The 24,190-nt window shown below is 39.4% G+C and overlaps 1 protein-coding gene across 3 annotated transcripts in view; it reads left to right on the top strand.

The window, feature by feature from the left end:
• The window catches only part of LOC136864314 (tyrosine-protein kinase transmembrane receptor Ror), a 245,381-nt gene that overhangs the window by 179,768 nt on the left and 41,423 nt on the right, over positions 1-24,190 (top strand). For all 3 annotated transcript variants that reach the window (XM_067141132.2, XM_067141130.2, XM_067141131.2), the window contains one exon: positions 5,288-5,414. In XM_067141132.2, the coding sequence (XP_066997233.2) occupies positions 5,288-5,414 (127 nt within the window). The remainder of the gene's footprint in view (positions 1-5,287; positions 5,415-24,190) is intronic.

A 24,190-nucleotide genomic window follows, 5' to 3' on the forward strand; every position in this document is an offset into this window, starting at 1 on the left:
CTCGCTCTCGCTCACTCACTAACTCACTCTCACTCACTGCAGGCAGGTCGTTTAAATAAATTAATAATAAACTCGTGATATAGAAGACTCCAGATTAATAGTTGAGTAATTTCAGTCGTCCCATGCGGCGCGACCACGGATAGAAGAGAGAAGGGCCGGCCCAGCACTTAAATGTTGCTCGCGTTTGGCGCGAACGAGCGTAAGGGGGGTGGGGCGATGGGTGACGAGCTCGGCCTGTAGCAAGTTGGCATGGCGGACGCTATAACCATTACAATACTAACATCGCGCCTAAACCAGGATTTGTTGCCATTGATGCTTTCACAGCCCGTACTTATAGACATGATACTGTATAGGCTTTTGGGCTTATGCCGTGTCAAGAAAATAAGGTAAAAATGTTTTGCAGAGAAATGTGCTCTGCATCCTCAGAAGAAATCTCAACTGTCCACGAGAAAGGCTTCTTAAACAATGACCCTTTAAAATCTAGACGTTATAATAGAAGTGGAAATGGTAGTTCATTCGTCACTAGACGGCTCCCAGGACGCGATACAATGCTAGCGTTCGAAGCGGACACTGACTGAACCATAGAATCAGTCTAAGTGGTTCACATAAACCTGTGTACATAACATATGACATTGACAGGTGTATGATATAGACACAAGCCTGAAATGAAACATTTGGCGACGAGGAACGTACGAATTTGGAAAACACCAAGACGAAATAACAATAGTGGAAGGAGAGGCAGTTCTAGCTAGGGGTCTTAATTTCGCTGTCGCTCCCTCTAAAATTCTCACTGAGGAGTTAATTATTTCCGTTGAGGCAGCCATCCACAAACTACCTACGGATGAGGCTGAGGAGTTGAGACAGAAATGTGTGAGACTCATAAGGTTCGCTGTTGTACCTGCGCCCAATTTAACAAGAGGCGAAAGGAGAGCTCTGAAGGAACTTAGGGATGATTCTGAACTGACCATTCTCTCAGCTGATACGGGTAATGCGACAGTGGTTATGGACACTGATGAGTATAAGAATAATATCTCGGCTATATTGTCGGAGCCTTTTTACAGACTGAGTTCATATGACCCCACCACTTGTGTGTCAAACGCCACCGGCAAGCTCTTAAGGCAATCTTCAATTCCAAAAGAGGAGGCAAAACCTCTGTCCCCGGGGGATGCAGTGCCACCTAGATTTCATGGATTGCCTAAGATCCATAAAAAAAGATGTTCCTCTCAGACCTATTGTTAGTGTGATAGATTTTCCTACCTATACTCTGCCTAAATACCTAAGCAAATTGCTTCAGCCACACATAGGACGTACTGAATCATACGTCAGGGACTCTTGATATTTCATCAACAAGCTGTCAACCCTAACCCTTCAACCTAATGCACTTTTGGTGTGTTTCGATGTGGAATCCTTGTTCACTAAAGTGCCGATTGACTCGGTCATGTCTCTCATTGAACACCTGTTCCCTGAGGACATTACTAAGCTATTTTATCACTGCATTACTTCCAGCTATTTCTTGTGGGGTGTGAATTTTAACGAACAGACAGATGGAGTGGCTATGGAAAGTCCACTTTCGCCCGTAGTGGCTAATTTCTTTATGGAGCCTTTTGAGGAAGAAAGCTATTGCTTCGGCGCCCATCAAACCTATGATATGGTGGAGGTATGTTGATGATGCATTCGTGGTCTGGACAGAAGGTCCTGAGAAACTTCATCTATTTCTAAACCACCTAAATCAGCAACATCCTTCAATAAAATTCACTATGGAGATGGAGTCGGACGGATGCCTTCCTTTCTGGATGTTTTAGTAAGAAAGAAACGGGACAGCTCCTTAGGACATACCATCCATTGTAAGCCTACCCACACAAATCACTATCTTCATGCAGATTCTCACCACTGTCCAACATAAAAACAAGGCATTCTCACGACACTCGCCAAGAGGGCGAGACGAATTTGTGAGCCATCCCATATCCAGGTGGAGATGGACACGCTCAAATTTGCGTTCAAGGGTAATGGTTACAGCAATTTGCAGATTCATAAAGCCCTGCATCCCAGAGAAATGACCAAGCAAAGCTCACAGAAGGAAGAAGTGAAGGAAAGTGCCTACTTGCCTTACATTCACATCACCACAGATCGAATTGCCAAGGTCCTCCGCAAACACAATATAAAAACCGTGTTTGACACCGCCACTAAAATTGCTCACAGTCTGAGTAAAACCAAGGACAAATTATCCCCACTTTTACATCCTGGGGTATACGAAATTCCCTGTACTTGTGGTAAGGTATGCATCGGCCAAACATGCCGGTCCATTGGTACCCGTATCAAGGAACACGAACGTAATATTTGTCTCAACCAACCAGACAAATCAGCAATAGTTGAGCACGCTCTATCGTCGGGTCATGATGTCATGTTCCAAGATGCTCGAGCTCTTACCCACACTGGACACTACAGGTCCAGGATTATACAGGAAGCTGTGGAAATACATAGAAATCCTAACAATTTCAACAGGGACACCAGCTATCATTTAAGTAATACCTGGTTGTCAGCCATTATGAATTTACGTAGGTAGTTCCCTTCCCTGTCCTTCCACTGTTGTTGTTTCGTCTTGGTGTTTTCCGAATTCGTACGTTCCTCGTCGCCAGATGTTTCATTCCATGCTTGTGTCTATATCATACACCTGTCAATGTCATATGTTACGTACACACGTTTATGTGAACCACTTAGACTGATAAACCAGGATTGTTTGGGGAACTTTTTCTCTCGTGTTCGTGTGTTGGAAGCTTTGTATAACAACCCAACTCCATTTGAAGCTTTGTATAACAACCCAACTCCATTTGAAGTGAGAAATAGAATTAGGCTGCTGTTATTTTCGGGAAATGCAAATACGTTTCCTTTATCTGGAAGCGCGTCGGTCGGAAAAGACTTCAATTGCCCATCGACAAGTATTGTGGAACCCGAGTCCAAAGAAAATTTAATGCTCTTTGTCACAAATGAGCTGTACATTGACATTGTTGACGAGTCTTCAGAGACTGAAATGTTCGTCAAGGATGTTGAAACCCGAGTTGGTAAGGGAGGAGAGTTCACGTCAGTCGGTAGGAGATGAGGATATCATCCAAGATTCCCTAAAATACCTGGTGGGTTATTTGCCTTTCAAGTGTCGTTCAATTGATGAAACTCTTAGTGCCTCAAAAGAAAACTCTTCACTGCCGCGAGAAGAAACCTGTAACTGGATCTCGGTTATTTCAAAATCCCAGTCATGAGTTGTTAAAAAAACATAGCCCCGTTCGAAATTACATTTGTTGTGTTGCACGGTCAGACTGTATCCAGATGCAAAAACGTAATGAAAACTCTTATTTGTATTATTAAGTCAAACTTTCCATTATTCCGTGAAAAAATAATTTGTCTCTATGTAAGGACCAGGACATTTATTAGGATACGACATTTAAATGCAAAGAGTAAGGAGCTAGCACTGAGAAAATATGCCAGTAAGAAGGCTAAGCTTTGGGCTGGTTCATCAACTAATTAAGTCTCCTGACACGTAATTAATATTTTAATATAATTCCATAAAGATGTCGATATGATGCATATTTTCTTATGCCATTTGATCTACATATTTACTTCATCAGGAAAGAAATGAATCATTTTGAGTTGCAGGCAATATTTTATTTCTTATCGTATTATATGTCATGTATTTAATAGTTGATGTTCTACCTGCTCGGCATGTGACGAAATTTAATGTATTTTCACTCGTATTGTTTTGAAATTTATTAGAAGTAGCATTACTTATCGAATCGGACTAAACCAGATTATTATTTGATTAAAGATTGGGGAGATGTTTCACAGACGCGAGAATTGACAGGCTTGCTGTACTGCGACTGTGTACCTTACTCGCTATTGTTCATATCGCGTGACGTCACAGCGCTCCAGCCAATGGGAGCTTTAACCGCTGGAGCAGCCTACCTAGTAGTGTAGTTACCTTGGGTACTACCTACCTCACAAACATCGCTCCTCCCTCGGTTAAACCATTCTCTAAATTTTTAGATAATCATATTTTAGGAACTGCAGACTTTCATCCCTACCTTCTGTAAGGTTATTTGTTCTTATCTCCCAAATGCCCTGTGTATCAGTATATTAGTCGTTTTTTCATGTATTGACATCTAGCTTTTTAATTATGAAGAGGAAACTAATTACGTGCTGATCGCTCTGACTTTCTCAAGTACATGGAAATCTTTATTAAATTAATGTTTTGCACATCAGTATAATTTAATAAACGCTAAGAAAGGATTATATATTTAAAAAATTGTTACCTTATCTTATGTGACACACCCGTCAAGAGAGCAATGAATTAGGGTGTGATTCCTTAGGCTAGTCACATTTTCATATATTTTACCTTAGATAGAAATAACTTTAAGAGAAGGTATTTTATTAGACTGCTGCTGCTGCTGCTGCTGCTGCTACTACTACTACTACTACTACTACTACTACTACTACTACTACTACTACTACTGGCAGCACAAGAAGGATCAATATGATCGCAATTAAAGGGAAGAAAGTATATATATTAGACCCCACAGTAAGATTCAAAACACACTCCGCCCAACCAGACGAAGTGGACCGAGAAGAGAAGTCTATCTACTTGCCTACATTGCTGTATTATAAGAATAAATACGAATTGGATGACGTAGAAGTGGCTCCCAGCACTTTGTCTTTAGCAGCCTCCAAGTGGAGAAAGATTTTGAAAATAAAATAAAAATAAAAAATTTAAAAAAAATAATAAATAATAATTGTCTAACTAAATAGTTTACTGCTAATAATTTTAAAGAGATGCTGGAATTTTAGTCCTAGGAGGGTTATTTTAATATCCTTCTAAAACTGAGGACTGCATTTTGGACAGGATAGGTAATCCTCTGTCCTTGGGTGAGATGGCAAGCATCTGAACAGCTGCTTTGCTCAGAAAGACACTATTATGTAATCTTGAGAAGAAATGTGCATTATTCATTTAGGACGTGAACACCAATTTTTGAACCTGACAGCGGAATGTGTGTGAAAACCCTTTTTCAGATACATGTTCACTTAAAAAAATGAGTCTTAATTAGAAGAAATATTAAGGTCATGATCTTCGCAATCATGGCACAATCTTCGTAATCTTGACACTTGTTTGACACTTGTTGGTTCCTTTTCAGTATTTAGAAAATATATTTTGGCATATATTTTTATCCTGTCCTGGAATATTACTGCAACTGAAATTGTGAAGATTAAACATTTTAAAGGTTTTGATTTGTGTTTTCCTTAGGGTGATCTTCATGAATTCCTGATATGTCATTCACCGCGCTCTGATGTGTCAGCTTACAGTGATGAAGGTAACAATCATGTGTTGGGACAAGCTGAGTTTTTACATATCGCCCTACAGATAGCCAATGGTAAGTTTTCTTTCTTTTTTTCACTAGTAAAAGTAACATATGCATGCAGACTTCCAGTTAGTTCACGAAGTATTCTGTTGGATGTCTTAATTTTTTTTACTTATTGAGTGAAATATTAATAGCAACAGCTGGTAGAGCAGCATTCATGATTGTATTCTGTTGTACTGACAACTCATACACAATGCACTGTATTTACTCTAATCTAATGCTCACTCTTTATAGCCAAATTTTGCCTCTTAAAATCAGGGCGCACGTTAGAATTGATGGTGCAGTAGATTCATATGCAAACTCCAGGATTGTGGCTGACGTTTTGCTTCTGCGTGTGCTGGGCTTCATTGGTTGTCTTTCCTCACTTTTGCTTCACGCACCTTCTTACTTTATTTTGCTAGCGATTCTTTATTTTTATAGCCATTGTTGATATTAAATGCTTCATTGTGACTTGAGTATGAATCTAGAGATGGAAGGAAAAACATGTGGTAGGCTGTACTGGGTGCAATCACTAGAGTTATTTATATGAAAAGTCTATCATTTATTAGAAATAAGCAAGTTGAAATTTCCAGATTGTTTTATTTTATTCATTTAAATTCAATTGCAAGTGGGTGAGGTCCTTCCTGGAAGGTCGAACACAGTTTCTTGTTGCTTTAGAAGCAAATATCATTTTGTGTTGGCACCACAAGCTCTTAGCTACACACAATTCTCTTGCAGCCTCCCAATTTCCATGGTTTTCTGCATATGAAACTCTCTGCTTCTTGGATTACAATGTCAATCAAATTGGGATGAGGGATGTTTGATTTATTTTAAAGTACATGGATGAATATACACAAGATGTGACTACTGTAACTGCTGTTATGTCCATAATGTCATTACAAAATGGCCAACTATTTAAGGTTTGTTCTTGGTGGTCGAAGGTCAGTTACCATGTGTTGTAACTTGTCATATAGATGTTATGCAGAGATGAGTGAGGCGTAAACTGATTTGTCTTTGAACGATCTATCAGGAAACATAATATATAAACTATTTCCATATATGAAATACTTCTTACACAGCCATGCAATGAAATACTTCTTCAGCTATAATAATATTATGTGTTAAATGAGAAGCATCATATCCATTTTTTATCAAACATCCCTCATCCCGATTTGATTGACATTGTAATCCAAGAAGCAGAGAGTTTCATATGCAGAAAACCATGGAAATAGGGAGGCTGCAAGAGAATTGTGTGTAGCTGAGAGCTTGTGGTGCTTCTAAAGCAACAAGAAACTGTGTTCGACCTTCCAGGAAGGACCTCACCCACATCAATAATCTGCCTCGTATACCAAGCTGTTGTAGCTTTAACAGAAGTCGTTTCTGTGGCACAAAATCAAAGGCTTTGCTCCAATCAAGTGACATGCAGTCTACCTGAATCACATCTGGTTGATCTAAGTAACACTGCCAGTCATCGAGGACTTTCGTTAAGAAGGTTGCACAAGAACTCCCCGGGAGAAATCCATGCTGCGTATAGCTGATCAGGTCTCCTTCCTGTAAGAATTCAAACACGTTCTTCCTTGCTACTAATTGCTCCATACTCTTACAAATGAGCAATGTTATTGTCACTGGCCTAAAATTATCAATGTTATCTCTTCCTCCACTTTCAAAAATTGGTACTACATTTGCACACTTCCATTCACTGGGTTCACAGCCACTGTTAATTGATAAGTTCAACAGGGTGCAAAAGAAGGGGGCAAATGCTTCAGCGCACTGCACTAAAATAATTGCCAGGTATGTTGTCTGGCTCAGAAGCAGCATGTGATAGAGTCTTTCAAAGGTTGTTAATTACCTCGTACTCCGTGAAGTAAAAGTTGGAGTGGGAGAGGAGTGATGGCTGAGTTGTGTTTGGGTACATATTTGTACTTTCCCCTGGCTCATTGAAGTTCCCTTTAAATTTCTCCCTGTAGGTTGTGGCAATGCCCCCGGGGGAAGTAACAGTTGTCCCATTAGAGTATAATGCACTTGGTGCTGATTTCCCATGTTTTCTATTCAGGAATTTCCACATGTCTTTGCTGTTGCCACTTAATCTTGTGTATGTATTTTTTGTACTCTTCGCGGATGAGTTGCTTGGTTGTATTCCTCACGCATTTGTATTTGCCCTACATAAGATCGCTTGTATCCTGTTTCCATTTTCCTGTAAAGAGCATTCCTACAGCTGGATAAAGGGAAATGATGATGATGAGCATTCCTTTTGTGTATCATTTTGATTATTTTGTGATCCATGGAGATTTTTCTTAGTACCGAGTTTCACTTTAGGCACTGCTTTGTCAACACAGTGAAAGAAATTTCTTGCCATCTAGACCACACTCACTGAATTGATGTCCATAGTGTTCAAAGATAAAAGGGTGGGTAGATGTTTTCTGAGATGGTATAATAGTAGTTCCCAGTCAGCTTTTTTGTAGTTGTAGACTTCTCTATTACACTTTTTTTACTGGTGGTTCCTTGTATTTTAGGGTGGCTGTATCTGCTAAGTTCTGATCATTATTTAGTAAAAGCAATAGTGAGACAAAAATTGGCAACAGGACAGAGGAGACAACCTACGGAAAGAAGGAAATAGAATTTGGAAAAACTACAACAACCAGAAGGAAAACAAGAATTCCAGTCAAAAATGAATAATACTTTACAGACGATTGGACAAGTATCTGGAATAGAGGAAAGGTGGGCAAAAGTTCAAAAGTGCATACAAAATGTGGCACAAGAAACACTGGGTATAGCTAAAAAGAAAAGAAATATTTGATTTGATATGGAGTGTGAGGAAGCGATTGGAAAGAAGAATGCAGCAAGAGCAAAAATGTTACAGAGAGATACAAGGTCAAATAGGGAAAATTATGAGAAATGCAGACGTGAAGCTAATAACATCTGTAAGAAAAAGAAAAGAGACATGATTAAGAAGAAACTAGAGAGTATAGAGACACAAAGGTTACAGAAGAGGACAAAGGAATTCTATAATGAAATTAATTATTTCAGGAAGGGGTATAAGCCAAGATTGAATGGCTGTAAGAATAAAGAAGGTAAGCTATTACAGAATGAAGAGAAAGTAAGTGAAAGATGGACTGAATACTTCCGAGAGCTCCTCAACAAGGAAAGAGAAGATGTGGAAGAAAGTGAAAGGCATATGGAGCAGAGTGAGCCAGAACAATGGATAAATGCCCCCACATTGAAAGATGTAGAAAATGCTATTGCAAAATTAAATAACCATAAAGCAGCAGGAGAAGACGGAATAACAAGTGAACTGATTAAAAATAGTAGCAAAGAAATGCTACGAGAGATACATGAACTGATTATTAAGGTTTGGGAGGAAGAACAGGTACCTGATGAGTGGAATACAGGAATAATTTTCCCAATATATAAGAAGGGAAATAAATACGAATGCACTAATTATAGGGGAATCACATTACTGAATATCATCTATAAAGTATTTTCAAATATCCTATTACAATATCTGACTCCATATGCTGAAGAAAGATTGGATGAAGTACAGTGTGGCTTCAGGCAAAATAGGAGCACAGTAGATCAAATATTCGTGGTACGTCAAACGATGGAAAAATGCTATGAGCTTAATATAGATCTACATATGTTGTTCGTAGATTTTAGACAAGCATTTCACAGTATATACAAGGATAAGCTATATGAATATATGGAGACAATAGGAATACCACAGAAACTGATTAGGATGTTCAGAATCACTTTAGGAGAAGTAAGGGCAAAATTGATGGTGGATGGAAGAAATGGAAATGAGTTTGCTCTTAATACAGGAGTCAGACAAGGTGATGCACTCTCAGCTACTTTGTTTAATCTGGCAATTAACCAAGTTCTTGAAAAAATAATGGATACTGGAAATATTGTATATAAATCTAAACAAATTTGTGCATATGCAGATGATGTAGTGTTAATGGCCAGGAATGATAGATATTTGAAGGAAATATTTCCTGAAATGGAGGCAGCAGGAAAACTGATGGGATTGGAGGTGAATGACAGTAAATCTAAGTATATGAATGGGACTGTTATAGAGGGCAGAAGAAGTCAAGATAATCTGACAATAAATGGGCATAAGTTTGAGAATGTACAAAGTTTTGAGTACTTGGGAACCATGTTGACACACAATAATAGAATAAGTTAGGAGATACATCGTAGAATAATAGCTGGAAACAGGGCCTATTATGCAAATCTTACATTATTTAAATCTCGTCTGTTGTCTAAACCTACAAAATTCAAAATATATAAGACCCTTATTAGACCTGTAGTGACATATGGCTCAGAAGCCTGGAACCTTTTAGTTGATGACCCAAATAAATTAAGAATATTTGAAAGAAAGATTATTAGATGAATATATGGCCCAATTCAAGACCAGAATGGTTGGAGGATAAAGACGAATGCTGAAATGCAGAACATATTAGACCAGGAGGATATACAGTAGAGTCTCGTTAATCCGAACTAATTGGGACCGCAGTCTGTTCGGATTACGAAATTTTCGGATTAACCGGAAAATATTTTCTAATAATAATGTTATTGTTTTTACGTCCCACTAACTATTCTTACGGTTTCCGGAGACGCCTAGGTGCCAGGATTTTCTCCCACAGGTGTTCTTTTACGTGCCAGTAAATCTACTTACACGAGGCTGACGTATTTGAGCACCTTCAAATACCACTAGACTGAGCCAGGATCGAACCTGCCAAGTTGGGGTCAGAAGGTCAGCGCCTCAAACGTCTGAGGAAAATAGTTTCTACAATACAGTACATGCTGTAAATTTTTTTTTTTTGCTAGGGGCTTTACGTCGCACTGACACAGATAGGTCTTATGGCGACGATGGGATGGGAAAGGCCTAGGAGTTGGAAGGAAGCGGCCGTGGCCTTAATTAAGGTACAGCCCCAGCATTTGCCTGGTGTGAAAATGGGAAACCACGGAAAACCATTTTCAGGGCTGCCGATAGTGGGATTCGAACCTACTTTCTCCCAGATGCAAGCTCACAGCCGCGCGCCTCTACGCGCACGGCCAACTCGCCCGGTTGCTGTAATTTGAAATGCCCATTATTTAGCAGTTACATTAATAAAATACTGTATAAAATTACAGTAGGGTAGTTAAGAACCCGTAGAGGAGAAAACGACTAAAACTAGGTTAAAACTTGTCTCCTAAAACTGCTGAAATACGGTAACGGGTTATACTAGTCTCATATTCAGATGCCGCGGCCGCCTAGAACTTGCTACGTCGAGCAACACTCCGCTACTACGCCCGTTGATGTGATGTTTATGAGATTCTGGTTTAACACTGCATCTTCGAGTAGGTCCCAATCACTACGGCAAAAGAAACTAACAGAATTTGTAAAGATGAACGCGCAGTAATTGATGGTTTATGATGTGTAATTATGTTTACATTAAGTTATTCTAGTAAAATATGAGTAATAAAGTACAAGTAAGTCTTCATTCTATAATATGTTCTTTCATTTCAATAAGGATAACTTTTTAATTTTTTTTTTTATATTTCAGTTCGGATTAACCGGACTTTCGGATTAACGGGGTTCGGATTAACGGGACTCTAGTGTAGTTACATTTATTAAGGCACAGAGACTGCGATGGCTTGGCCATGTGGAAAGAATGGAGGAAGACCGAATACCAAGAAAAGTAGTTAAATCCCGAGTAGATAAAAGACGACAACAAGGAAGGCCCCGTAATAGATGGAGCGATGAAGTTGAAGCCGACTTGAGGGCAATGAACATCCGCCCATGGAGACCAGCCGCTCAGGATCGAAGTAGATGGCGGACTGTCGTAGAAGAGGCCAAGGCTCACACAGGGCTGTAGCGCCGGATAAGTAAGTAAGTAAGTAAAGTATCTGCTAGGTGGTCAGGAAAGCTGGGGATTACTTGTGTCTTCAGTACTTCTCTATTACACTATTTTACTGGTGGTTCCTTGTATTTTAGGGTGGCTGTATGTGCTAGGTGGTCAGAAAAGCTGGGGATTACTTGTGTCTTCAGTACTGAGGATGGTAGGTTAGTAAGGAATAAATGTAGTGTGGAGCTAGAGGTTTTCGTTATATGGGTTGGTTCAGAAATTAATTGGTCAAGGAACAGGTCCTAGAATGCTGTAAGGAAAGTTTCTGCTAATGGATTGATGGGAATAGCTGGGAGGTGAGGACGATTGTGCTGCCAGTCAACTTCCGAGTTAAAATCCCCAATTACGTATATACCTTTATATCGGTGTTGGATATTTTTTACACGGATTAGAGACAGTAGTAATTCCTCGTTGATGTTGCTGGGGGGCTTCGGAGCTCGGTTCATGGAACCCAAAAGAAATTTGCTTCCAGCGCACGTGAATTCCACCCATACATCTTCTGCCTTTGTTTCCAACTGCTGGAGGCTCACAGGGTTGAATTTGAGTTTCATTGCAAAAAGTGTCCCTCCACCCGAGGTCCATGATCGATCTTTCCTAAATACTGTGTATGACTGAGGTATCACTTCTGTGTTATATATTGACAAATTTAGCCACGATTCATTAACGCACACAATTGATTGGGTCTAAAGAGGCAAGAGTGGCCTAGATTGCCTGTTTTTACTTCCCACATATCAGGCTGCGAGAATTAAATGAAAATACTATAACTGTCCTGTTACCTGCAGTCCAATGTTCTGAATTGCTGAAATCACTGTTTACACTATTTACACTGCTTGATATTGTGTTAAAAAAGATTCTGAGAATTGAGGAACACTACATTTCCAATATGACCATGTCTGTACCCCTGAGTTAATTTTCCTCAATAGTGATATAGGGATGTGGCGACCCCATCGCCTAGTGGGCAACCACTGCAATCAGCCTCCCGAGTATTGGCGAGTAAACCATAGACTTAACTGACATGAGGAAATGCGTGTCAGGCACTGACCATCTAGTGCATAACAAAGTATCAACGCGAAGATCCATGGTAGGCCTAGCAAGCCAGTGGTAGCGTCTTCGAATTGCTTTCAACAATCAAACGAGCCTCGGATGGAGATAAAAAATAATACCGAAATTGACAAAGTCATAGAAAAGAAAAGATCCACGTAATCAATACAAATTTTATTGTAACTCTTTGAATTACAGTACCGGTTTCGATTCTTTACGAAGTCATCCTCAGCTGTACTATACCCTTACATTAGTTACAATTTGGTGTTATGCCTTGTTAAGTGATAATGTGTGACAGACGTTAACATGTTACAAAGTGGTTAGTTATATGCTCCTAGTCTTGAGTATGTCTGATGACCGAAAACTCGTGTTGAACACCTTATTAAAATATTAATCATATCACACATTAAAATGCTCACAACACTTGGTAAAAACACTTTAAAATACATGTGTCTTGTTACAGCCCAAGATAACGGGTAAAAACACGTTCTTGAATGAATTTGTCATCTTGCGTTATTTGTTGAATCGTCCAGCATGAGCTATGCTTGAGTTCGTATGGGGTACTTTTGTACTATTATACTTTATATGAAATTCAACCACTTGTCAGCGTACAAATATTCTAATATTGTTCAATACGTGTACATTTGAGGGTGGTATGTGCAGCTGAAGTTGTTGATGGTCTTGAAAGCGTAAAATGCAGTTCACTTTAGTGTGTAAAAATCAGTTGTTGGTGGTGGCTCTTTCCCTGTCTATGACTATTGATAAATATTGCTGCTGAGTGGATGAGATGCACACAACCTGGCTGCCTGACGTGTACTGTCTAATAAATCAAGATTGACAAAGTCTTCGAGCAGATCTGGCAGGTATGACGGCCAACATGGCTCCGATGAAAGACAGATATGTCCGAAGAACAATGTAAGAATTGGGACTATGAATATTTTGACCCGGACTGGAAAAACTGAAGAACTTATCAATATGCTGAAGAGGAAAAATCTATCCATATTGGGAATGAGTGAAACAAAATGGAGAAAGGCAGGTAGCAAGATTCTCAGAGATGGCTACAAATTAGTATGGAGTGGACATGAGGAAGAGGCCAGGAATGGTGTAGCTTTCCTGATAACAAAAGACATGGACGCCATTACCGAAGTATCCTATAAGAATGATAGGATCACTAAATTATCTATGCAGCTGGAGTCCACAAATTACACGGTAGTGCAGGTATATGCACCACAGGTTGGATGTAGTGCTCAAGAGAAGGAACAATTCTGTCAAGATCTAGAAGATATAATTGATGAAGAAAATGTCATCATTGGGGACTTAAATGCACAAGTTGGGACAGACAGATTTGGTTATGAGGAAATCATTGGACCACATGGGTTTGGGAACAAATGTAGAAGGCGAACAACTGCTTGATTTGTGCAGAAGAAATGGATTCATCATCAAAAATACCTTCTTCCAAAAACAAGACAGCCACAAGATAACAAGATATAGCTGGGATGGAAAACATAAGTGTCTCATCGACTAACAAAGGAGGAGGGAAATATGTAACTGATGTCAAAGTTATCCCCAGTGAGAGTATGGACAGTGATCATAGATTATTGATTGCAGACCTAAATCATGTGGCTAACACAACCCCGAAGAAAAGAAAAAGAAAACGTAAAGTGAAGACTTGGAAATTAGAAGAAGCCAGGCTGAAGGAAGAATATAAAATAAGGATACAGATACACTTACCAAAAGGGGAAATGAATACAGTAGAAGAATGGAAAATTTTTAAGGATACTTTGGTGGGTGAAGCTAAAGACCTGTGTGGAGTAAAACAGGATTGACCATGAAAGAAAAAGAGACACCTTGGTGGAATGACAGAGTCAGATTGGCTATAAAAGAGAGAAATTGGACAAAAAATATGCTAGACAAAGAAAAGCAGAGAGATGCACAAGATCCAGGTGGCCAAGAAATAACTAAACTACAGGAACTCTACAGGGCAAAAAAGCTTACAGCTAAGAGGATAGTAAGAGAAGAGAAAGAGAAAAAATGGAATGAGTTTGTGGAAAAGTTGGAAGAGGACAGCAGAGGAAACAAGAAACTTCTTTAATTAAAAACAAGCGAAATAACCTAGAAGACATCATGGTAATAGAGCAGGAGAGTGGATCAGTAGTACGAGAGGAAGATGGAATCAGGAGAGAATTCAAGACCTCCTTTGACAAGCTCCTGAATGGAGAGGCATCAAGTTTAATTCAAAACAGAGAAGAATCTGGAAAAAGTGAAGAGCCCAGTAAAAATATGGAGCCACCAATCACAAGGCTGGAGATAGAGAAAAGCCTTAAAAGTATGAAGAAATGGAAAGCTGCAGGAATAGATAAATTAAGTGTGGACATGTTAAGAGCAGGAGGAACCCCAGCAATCCAGTGGCTATATAGACTCCTAAATGTAGTATGGCAGAAAAATACCATCCCAAAAGACTGGAAGAAAGGTATAATTGTACCTATATTCAAGAAAAGCAGCAGACGGAATTGTACCAACTACCGTGGCATCACTCTACTCTCTCATGGACTAAAAATTCTGGAAAAAATTATAGAGAATAGACTAAGAGAAATTGTAGTACCACTTTTAGAAGAGGAACAATATGGCTGTAGGCCTGGAAGATCAACAACAGATCTTATATTTGCTGTCAGGATGCTGATGGAAAAACATTGGTAAAAAGAGAAGCCTTTATATCTACTGTTCCTTGACATCGAAAAGGCCTATGACAGCATACCAAGGGGGCTTATTTGGGAGTGCCTGAGAAAGCTCGAAGTTTGAGACAGTCTAATTTCAAAAGTTAAGGTGCTATATGAGAAAACCAGAAGCTGTGTACAAATCGGTTCTGGACTGTCAGACTGGTTTGAGACAAAAAGGGGAGTACAACAACGTAGTGCTTTGTCGCCCCTATTATTTATCATTGTAATGGATACCATATTAAAGGCGCTAAAAGAAGAGGGGCAGCAAGACTTAAAAGCTTTTGTATTTGCAGATGATGTAGTAATTTGGGGTAATTCAGAGAAAGGTGTAGAAGAGAGACTGCAGGGGTGGAGTCAGGAGTTTGAGAGATATGGATTAAACATCAACAAGGCTAAAACGGTGGTGTTCAAAGTACAGAATGGTGACAGTCAGCCAGAAATCATGCTAAATGGCACTAAATTGAACAGTGTCAGAGAATTTAAGTACTTGGGTAGTATAATGTCCAAGGATAACTTAGCTAAATATGAAGTAAACAGTCGAATCAGCAAAGCAATACATTTTTACCTCCAAGTAAACCAGCTACTATGGGATAAACAAGTACCACTCAAAACCAAGATGACACTGTATAAATCATACTACACCCCTATCCTCACATACAGCCTGGAAACCGCTACATTAACAAGAAAGGACAACTCAAAACTCCAAGCAGCAGAAATGAAGTTCCTACGCACAATGATCCAGAAGACCAGGAGGGATAAAATCAGGAATGAAAAAGTCAGAGAAGATGTAGGACTAGAAGACTCCTTACTCCAGAAGATCCAAAAGGCAAGACTGAAGTGGTTTGGTCATGTGAAAAGAATGAGTGCCAACAGGTCTGCAAGAAAGGAGTTTGAAAGAGAAATCAGGGGAAAGAGACCAGTGGGCAGACCTAGAGAAAAATGGACAGACTTAGTGAAGAAGGATGTAGAGGAGAGAGGACAGGATTGGGAGCAGATTGTGAGCGAAGAATGGTTCATGGACAGAACAAAATGGAAGGGGCACCACACTTGGGAAACTGGAGTTGGTCAACGATGATGAGTGATGTATTAATTTTTGCACATGTCCTGTGAACTGCCGAGTGTCAGGATGTACATGTCACAGATAACCGATTCACACGACCTTTAGAATTACATGCATTGCACAGGCGGTTGAATGAGACTCCTGAGTTTGGTCCTGGGTTCAATTCCACGTCTGCACTAAGAGCAATGGAAAGTGTCACAAGATGGAGTAATGATGGGGGTGGTTTGGCAACCTTGCTCCCCACCAGGCTCCCCCTACCCGTTGCTGCGGCAGACCATAGACCCTCACTTCCACACCACGTCAGAGAATTAATTTCACATTTAGATGCCACTAACAAGCGCTCTTTAATTTCTAAATCCGTGCTTCGTTACTATTTTTACAGAAGTTATTACACTTTTTACCACTGAAAACACGACAAAAACTCAGAACTCGTATCACTACAGAGCTGCTTGCCACCATCTTAACTTAATGACTTATATTCATTCATTGAAACAAATTATGATCCAAACAGGCAGAGGCGAGAGCTGAGGAGAACAAACTATCAGTCCAGAAAATTCGGGTGATGTGTCACATTCATAAACTTTGCAGTAAAATGAATAAACATCAGCATTATATTGTTTAACCTGTACTCTGCCATGGGAATTATTTCTTATACACTTGAATATATGAGGTGCATCTGAATATGCCCACAGTTTTCTGCTAAAGTCAGCTGGATTGGAAACTGAACACTAGGTTTTTTATGTTGCTGGATATTCCTAAGCATTTCCATAACTTTTCATTTGACTGGTATCAAGTAAGTTGTCCCTGTGGTCAGGGGTGCGCAGCTGTGAGCTTGCATTCAGGAGATAGTGGATTCGAACCCCACTGTTGGCAGCCCTGAAGGTGGTTATCCATGGTTTCCCATTTTCACACTGGGTAAATGTTGGGGCTGTATCTTAATTAAGGTCACTGCCACTTCCTTCCCACTCCTAGCGTTTTCATATCCCATCGTCGCCATAAGACCTATCTGTGTTAGTGCCATGTAAAGCCAGCTATAAAAGAAATATTTGACTGGTTACCATGTGATACAAAATGTTGATTCCCATCGGAAACCTGAAACATTTGTTCTGAATGAGTAAATTTATAACGCCAATATAATTGGTTCATTACACTGGTCAACAAAGATTTTGTTAAATGTATAATTTATGGTGATTCTTATGTACTTTTGTGTGCTGATTACGAATATGAAACCAGAAACTTCCCATCACCCACAGTTTTTTTGTAATTTCAAATCTTTGTTTTCATATTTACGGGTTAGCATGCTACCATTAACAAAGATTAATAAACTATTATAATTGTTGGTTTATCATATTCTTACTATATTTTTTTACTTTTTATTCTCTTAAGAATGTACAGAATTCCATATTATTCATTGTTGCCACAACAATTAGAAACTTTAAAACATTGCAGTTGTCAGTTGAATTAGAGATTTCTTTCATGCGACTGTCTGCATAGAGTTGTGCTTCCAAAGTCTATTGAAAGGAGATAGTTTGTGTTCAATATACAGTAGTGTTTTATTTTATTGTGTGAAAAATGCCTCGCAACTGTAAAAATAAACCAGATAGTTTCTGTAATATATGTGGCGAGTTAACCCTTAAAGCGCAGAGGCGAAGTGTTACTACTTTAATTAAGGAAGCTTACGAGTTGTATTTTTATTGCAAGATGGATCTGAATCAGAATTGGGCCCCTAACATATGTTGTGCTTCATGTGTAACTCTACTGACTGGATGGATGAAGGGGACTCGCCATATGCCTTTTGGAATTCCGATGCAGTGGAGGGAACCTACGGATCATTTGACCAATTGCTATTTTTGTGTGACTAATATCTCTGGTATATCTTCAAAGTCAAAACATACAGTTGTATATCCGTCTCTGAAATCGGCAACCAGACCGGTTCTACATGGTCCAGGTCTTCCTATACCTTCTCCACCAGATAGATCGTTGATGCATGGAGATGAAGAAGTTGATGTTGGTGAAGAGTTATGTGATGATAAAATGGATGATGACCAACCCTTTGTAGAAAGTTCTGCTGCTTCTTCTGAGCCTCATTTACTCACACAATCAGATCTAAATGATTTGGTTCATGATCTTAATTTGTCTAAAGCCAAATCAGAATTACTCGCTTCAAGACTAAAAGGCTGGAACCTTATAGATAAAGATACCAAAGTCTGCTTCTTCCGCCAACGTCAAGAGGAATTTGAGCATCTTTTTTCTAGAAAGGAAGAACTAGTTTTCTGCAATGATGTTACAGGTCTCTTCGAGTTACTAGGGCAGCAGCATAATCCAAAAGAATGGCGTTTATTCATTGATTCTTCAAAAAGAAGTTTGAAAGCGGTACTGCTTAACAGTGGAAATACATTTCCATCAGTTCCTGTAGCCCATGCAGCTAACTTACAGGAATCATATGAGAACATGAAAATGGTACTATCCGCTATCCAGTATGAAAAGTATTCCTGGCAGATATGTTCAGATTTGAAAGTTGTAGCTCTCTTACTTGGTTTGCAGTTAGGATATACAAAATTTTGCTGCTTTTTATGCAAGTGGGATAGTCGAGATAGAAATAATCACTGTATAAAAAAGAACTGGCCAAAAAGACAGTCATTTACTCCAGGACAGGAAAATGTCGTTCATCAGCCTCTTGTTGCATCTGACAAAATCATACTGTCCCCATTACACACATAACTAGGTTTGATTAAGAATTTTGTAAAAGCACTTGATCATAGTACGGATGCATTTCAATTTCTCCAAACCAAATTTCCAAAAATATCTGTAGCTAAACTAAAGGAAGGCATATTTGTTGGTCCTCAGATCAAAGAACTGATGAAAGATACTGTGTTTGAAAGCAAGTTAAAACATACGAACTAGCTGCGTGGTCATCATTTAAGAAGGTGGTCACAAACTTTCTAGGATACTACAGGTTAGAGAATTACAGGGAACATATTAGTGAACTTCTACAAAACTATAAACACATGGGATGTAACATGTCTCTTAAAATACACTTCTTGGACTCGCATCTTGACCTTTTCCCTGAAAATCTCGGCGCTGTCTCAGACGAACACGGGGAACGTTTCCATCAAGACATCGTCGAATTTGAAAGCCGTTACCAGGGAAAATGGGGTCCAAATATGCTGGCTGACTATGCTGGTCACTCAAAAGGGATGTTCCTCAAGCCAAGTTCAGCCGAAAATCTACCTCTCATACTTTTTAGGTATGTAAATGAAATTTAAGTTTAGATAATAAATTTTAGTAGGAACAACATCATTTTTTTTTTTATTTTTTGAAAATTACTCAAAAACTGTGAGTGATGGAAAAATTCTAAGAACGGATTTGAAATCAGCAGAAAAAAGTGTATGTAAATTAAAATGCATATAAATTCAATTTAAGTTAAGATAATAAATTTTAGTAGGAATAACAATTTTTAACATTTTTTTTAATTTTTTGAAAATTACTCAAAAACTGTGCATGATAGAAAAATTCTAAAAACAGATTTGAAATCAGCAGAAAAAAGTGTACCAGAAACACCCTTTCACTTCCATTTAACAAACAAAAATTTAAATTTTGTTGCCCAGTGTATGGGGCATTATAAATTTTCCAGCCAGCTCATTCCTGGTTGCCAGCATTTCACCCCAGTGTGCTAATTTGGGCTCATTGAAATGAATTAGGATCCAACTAGGCAGAGGGGAGTTTATAGCAAACTATCAATCTGAAAAATTCTGGTGATGTGTCACATTCATAAACTTTGCTGTAAAAGGAATATCAGCAATATCAGTACTATATTCAACCTGTACTAACACCTGTGACAATAAAGTTCAGTGAATAGTCCTGTACTTTCAACAGAGATGGACAATGCATGACAGTGACCTTACTCTCCTTCGAAATAGTCCCCTCCCATAACTATGACTGCTGAGATCGGTGATACATGTCCTGGAAACTTTGCAAGAAGGCTTTCTTTGGGTTGGTGTTCAAAAACCTCGTCATTTCATTTCGTTGGATGTCAGGAATATCGTCAAATCTCTTTCCTTTCAAAGCGAGTTTGATACGCGACTTTTTGACTCTGACCTTTTTCCAACGAGGGGATCCCGGAGAATGCCATTACATGCTTTGCCATTTCGTTTCAGCGTCGTACCTGAGACACCAGGTTTCATCCTCAGTGACAATACAGTTGAAGAAATTTGGTGTCGCATCTGCCGTTTCGACAAAATCCTGTGAAGCCTCTAAATGTGCCTGCTACTGATCATCAGTCAAGTGATGTGGCACAAGACGAGAACGCGTTTTCCTCTTCCCTAACTTCTGGGTAATGATTTGTCGCACGGATTCAGGGTTAATCTGCAGTTCATCCGCTATCATGCGCACAGTAAGTCGTTGATCGTTCGTGATTAATGTCCTCCCCTTCTCAATGTTATTGTCACTGACGGCGGTTGACTGTCTTCCGCTGCGGGGTTGTCTGAAACACTTTCCCGGCCTCCTTGAAAGCAGGTGAACCACTCGTACACACACTTCAAGGACAGTGCTTGATCTTCATAAACACGTACCAGCATCGCATGCGTTTCTTTCGGTGTCTTGCAAGCTTAAAACAAAACTGTACATTGATCTTTTGGTCATTCATGTTCCTGATCGCAGTTCAGAACCAACGCACTAAGCACGCACTGTGTCAAACAGGTCTTACACGGTACACACACAATGCTCAACTGAACAACGTTGAGAGCAGGTGGTAAAGACCTTCTGCTATGCAGGTGCAGCGTTGTGTGTCGCCAATATTGCCGGATCGACTGGTCTGACTTAATTCACCGAACTTTGTCACAGGTTGTGTGTCGTGGAAATTATTTCTTATACACTTTAATTTCCACTGCTGTCTTGGTACCTCTACTCTTGCAACATTCACCGTAAATGAAACTACTTTTATTAAGAAGTTATTGCAAAAATGAATGTCACACACAAAACAATTATGAGTCAGTTTTCTGTTGTTTCTTTGGACAACTTTTACCCATTTCAGAAGAACACTACCCTCTTTAGGGGGTCTAAGAAATGCTTACCTGAAGACGATCAGTTGCATCCAGATCTACATCAATATGTCCTGCACTGTCTTCAAGCACAGTTGTGATGTAATCTACTGTTTGTAAGACATAATATAACTTGCACTATTCACTAATGAATACACAAACAATGTAAACTGCCTAAACCTCTGAACAGTGACAATGAAGGTCAATATAAATTCCAATAACTTGACAAAAATGTAACGAGCAGCAATGACTAGTCTCATATGCAGGCGACTCAGGTGATTGTGCTCCTGCTGGTGGAAGAACCACACTCTCTTCAGTTGGCTTGTGGCTAAAAGGAGAAGAGCGCGTACTTCCTCTTCTTTAAGGCATGTTTGCAGCTTCGCATTACTATTACAAGCAAACAGTTTCTTGTTTATTTCAAACCTTTGAAATCTGTGGTGAGCAATAAATTTGTGTAAATACAATTGTTAAAATGTAGTTCTCTTTTACCATCGGTCCCTCTTTGAAGTAAAACCATAAAAAAATGTTGAACTTATATCGTTAGTTTTAATTTTTTTCTTGTGTGCTCTTTTAGTTGTGACTCTGCAATAATGACTATACAGTTCATTTACAGATTGGGCCTTTCACACCTTGAATTAACTTTATATATGCACCTGTCTCTTGTTATGGAATATGCAATGGACGGGAATAATCAACTCATCAAGTTTACTTTTTCCAGAAGATCCTGTGATCCTTCCCTTTTTTGGTTGCTGTACACTAAGAAAGAGAGTGGCTAATCTTACAGAAAATTGTGGAGATACTCTGGCGAACATTCCCTCTTCTTATATAGGAAGGAAATAAGTGTGCCTACAGCTTTGTCTTATTGTTCTGGGCACATTCAAGCCAAGTAGAAATTTGAATGAAAATAAATTTAAAAGGATGCAGTTGCATCTCAAGCTGGTAGTCAGATGATTAGCCTAATGACATGATTAGTTAAATGGTCTTGCAACAAGAGGCCATTAGCGTGCTGCCCCCTCCCACGGTCTTTGTAAAGGTTTGCATAGGCTCTTCCTGCTTAGTAGAACTCTGCTGCAGTTGTGGAAAGCTCATCCACCACTCGACATGCTTCTAAAATGCAATCAAACAGAATTTGCCCATTTATCAGAGTTTAAGATGGGGCACATTATTGTAATCAGCGAGGCTGAATAGTTGTATTTATGGATCGCCTATCACCTAGGCCGTTTTGACCAGACAGATGTGGCATGTTGAGACCAGTGAATGCCTGACGGCACACACACATGGCAGCTGGTCTCAGGATGCCTTTCACTAAGCACCAGGAGAGAGCATCATCTGATCCTCCGACAAGCATAACCATATCCAACTGTTAGTGTCATTCATCCAGGCAAGTGTAGCACCATCATTACAGGCCCTTGTGTACGCTCAAGCCATGTGAAGGTGCTTGGTTGAAGGAAATTTAGTCTTAAGGTGGCTGTGACACGTCCTGCCATTAACACCCATCCACTTTTGTCTCCATTTGCACTGGTATTGTGACCAACAATCTTAGACTGCTACAGACTTGGAAATAGGTTGTCTTTAGTGACAAACACAGGTAGCCTTTGTGCTCTGACAATGCGTATGTTCTTGTCAAGAGGCCTTGTAGTGATGACCTTGGTTGGCACGGCATACCATTCCAGTACTAGTGGGTTAGTCTGGAGGTCATCTCATATGATAGTCAGTGTTGGCAACAGCTATGACAGTACTCCATACAGTACTCCATATTAACACATTGCTGCCTGGATGCTTGAGCTTGTCGCATACCCTGTGGACCGGATATTTTTCTACTAAGCATACTAGGGTGCACTTGATTATAAAAATATACATAAATATTAAACCAGTCAATAAAGTTGGTATGAGTACTCACCAATGCTCCTAGTAGTACCTGAGAGTATGGTATCTTTGGAAGCATGACCCCTTGTGCAGTGGAGTCTTGCAGAATGAGCAGGTGTAGCGTGTTTCACTGCGCTTCTTGTGAGCACTGCAGACTTTGCACCCTCACATTCAGTTTCCACTGCATCCATTTGAACGATCATCGGCATATAATTCTTCTAAAATATCATTGTCAACTAACACCGTATTCCGCGGGTGCTCCATCTTGTCACTGACTGAACCGGCAGAAAGAAAGTTGACGTTTCGAAACTAAATCAAAGAATAAAAGAGGCTGTAAATAAAAGAAAAGTGGCAGATATACATCTACGATTTATTCTACTCAATGTGCAAGTCCGAAATAGTTCAATATATGGTCAAGAGATGTCACAGGAAGACCAAAAACAATGTCGTGAATAAAACCAAGATTTCTGGGGTCCCAACACCTACTGCTGGCGAGCGTACTACGAGATTTCTCGGGGCCCGTCACCCATGTGTTAAGACTATCAGGCCGGGCTGAGTGGCGCAGATGGTTGAGGTGCTGGCCTTCTGACCCGAACTTGGCAGGTTCGATCCTGGCTCAGTCCGATGGTATTTGAAGGTGCTTAAATAAGTCAGCATCGTGCTGATATATTTACTGGCATGTAAAAGAACTCCAGCGGGACTAAATTTCAGCACCTTGGCATCTCACAAAACTCTAAAAATAGTTGGTGAGACGTAAAGCCAATAATATTATTAGAATAGAATAGAATTTTATCGTTAGGCAACTGGCAGTTTCAATGGACAGTCATAGGTACATAGTTACACAGTATTACAATATTACTATCGGGTGCCAATTTAAATCCATAATATGCATAGAAAAACCTATCCTAGCATGGAATACTCTCCCCTTTAAATAACTATGCCACATTGATTGGTGACACTCTAAACATGTAAAATTAATTGAGGTTGTGATGAAAGAATATTACAAAATTTGATGATTTACAATTAGATCATTAAGTTCTACATAAAATAAGCATGCAAAATATTTCATTAATAGCATAAATGCTGTGGGCAAGCCATGAGATGACTAGAAATGTTTCTAACCTGACATAAACTGCACCTTAGTATTGAAAGCAGAAAGAAACTGGCACTGGTAACAAGTAGAGATAGTTACAAACCATAT

This window comes from Anabrus simplex, chromosome 2 (assembly GCF_040414725.1).
Source record: "Anabrus simplex isolate iqAnaSimp1 chromosome 2, ASM4041472v1, whole genome shotgun sequence".
Lineage (NCBI taxonomy): Eukaryota > Metazoa > Arthropoda > Insecta > Orthoptera > Tettigoniidae > Anabrus > Anabrus simplex.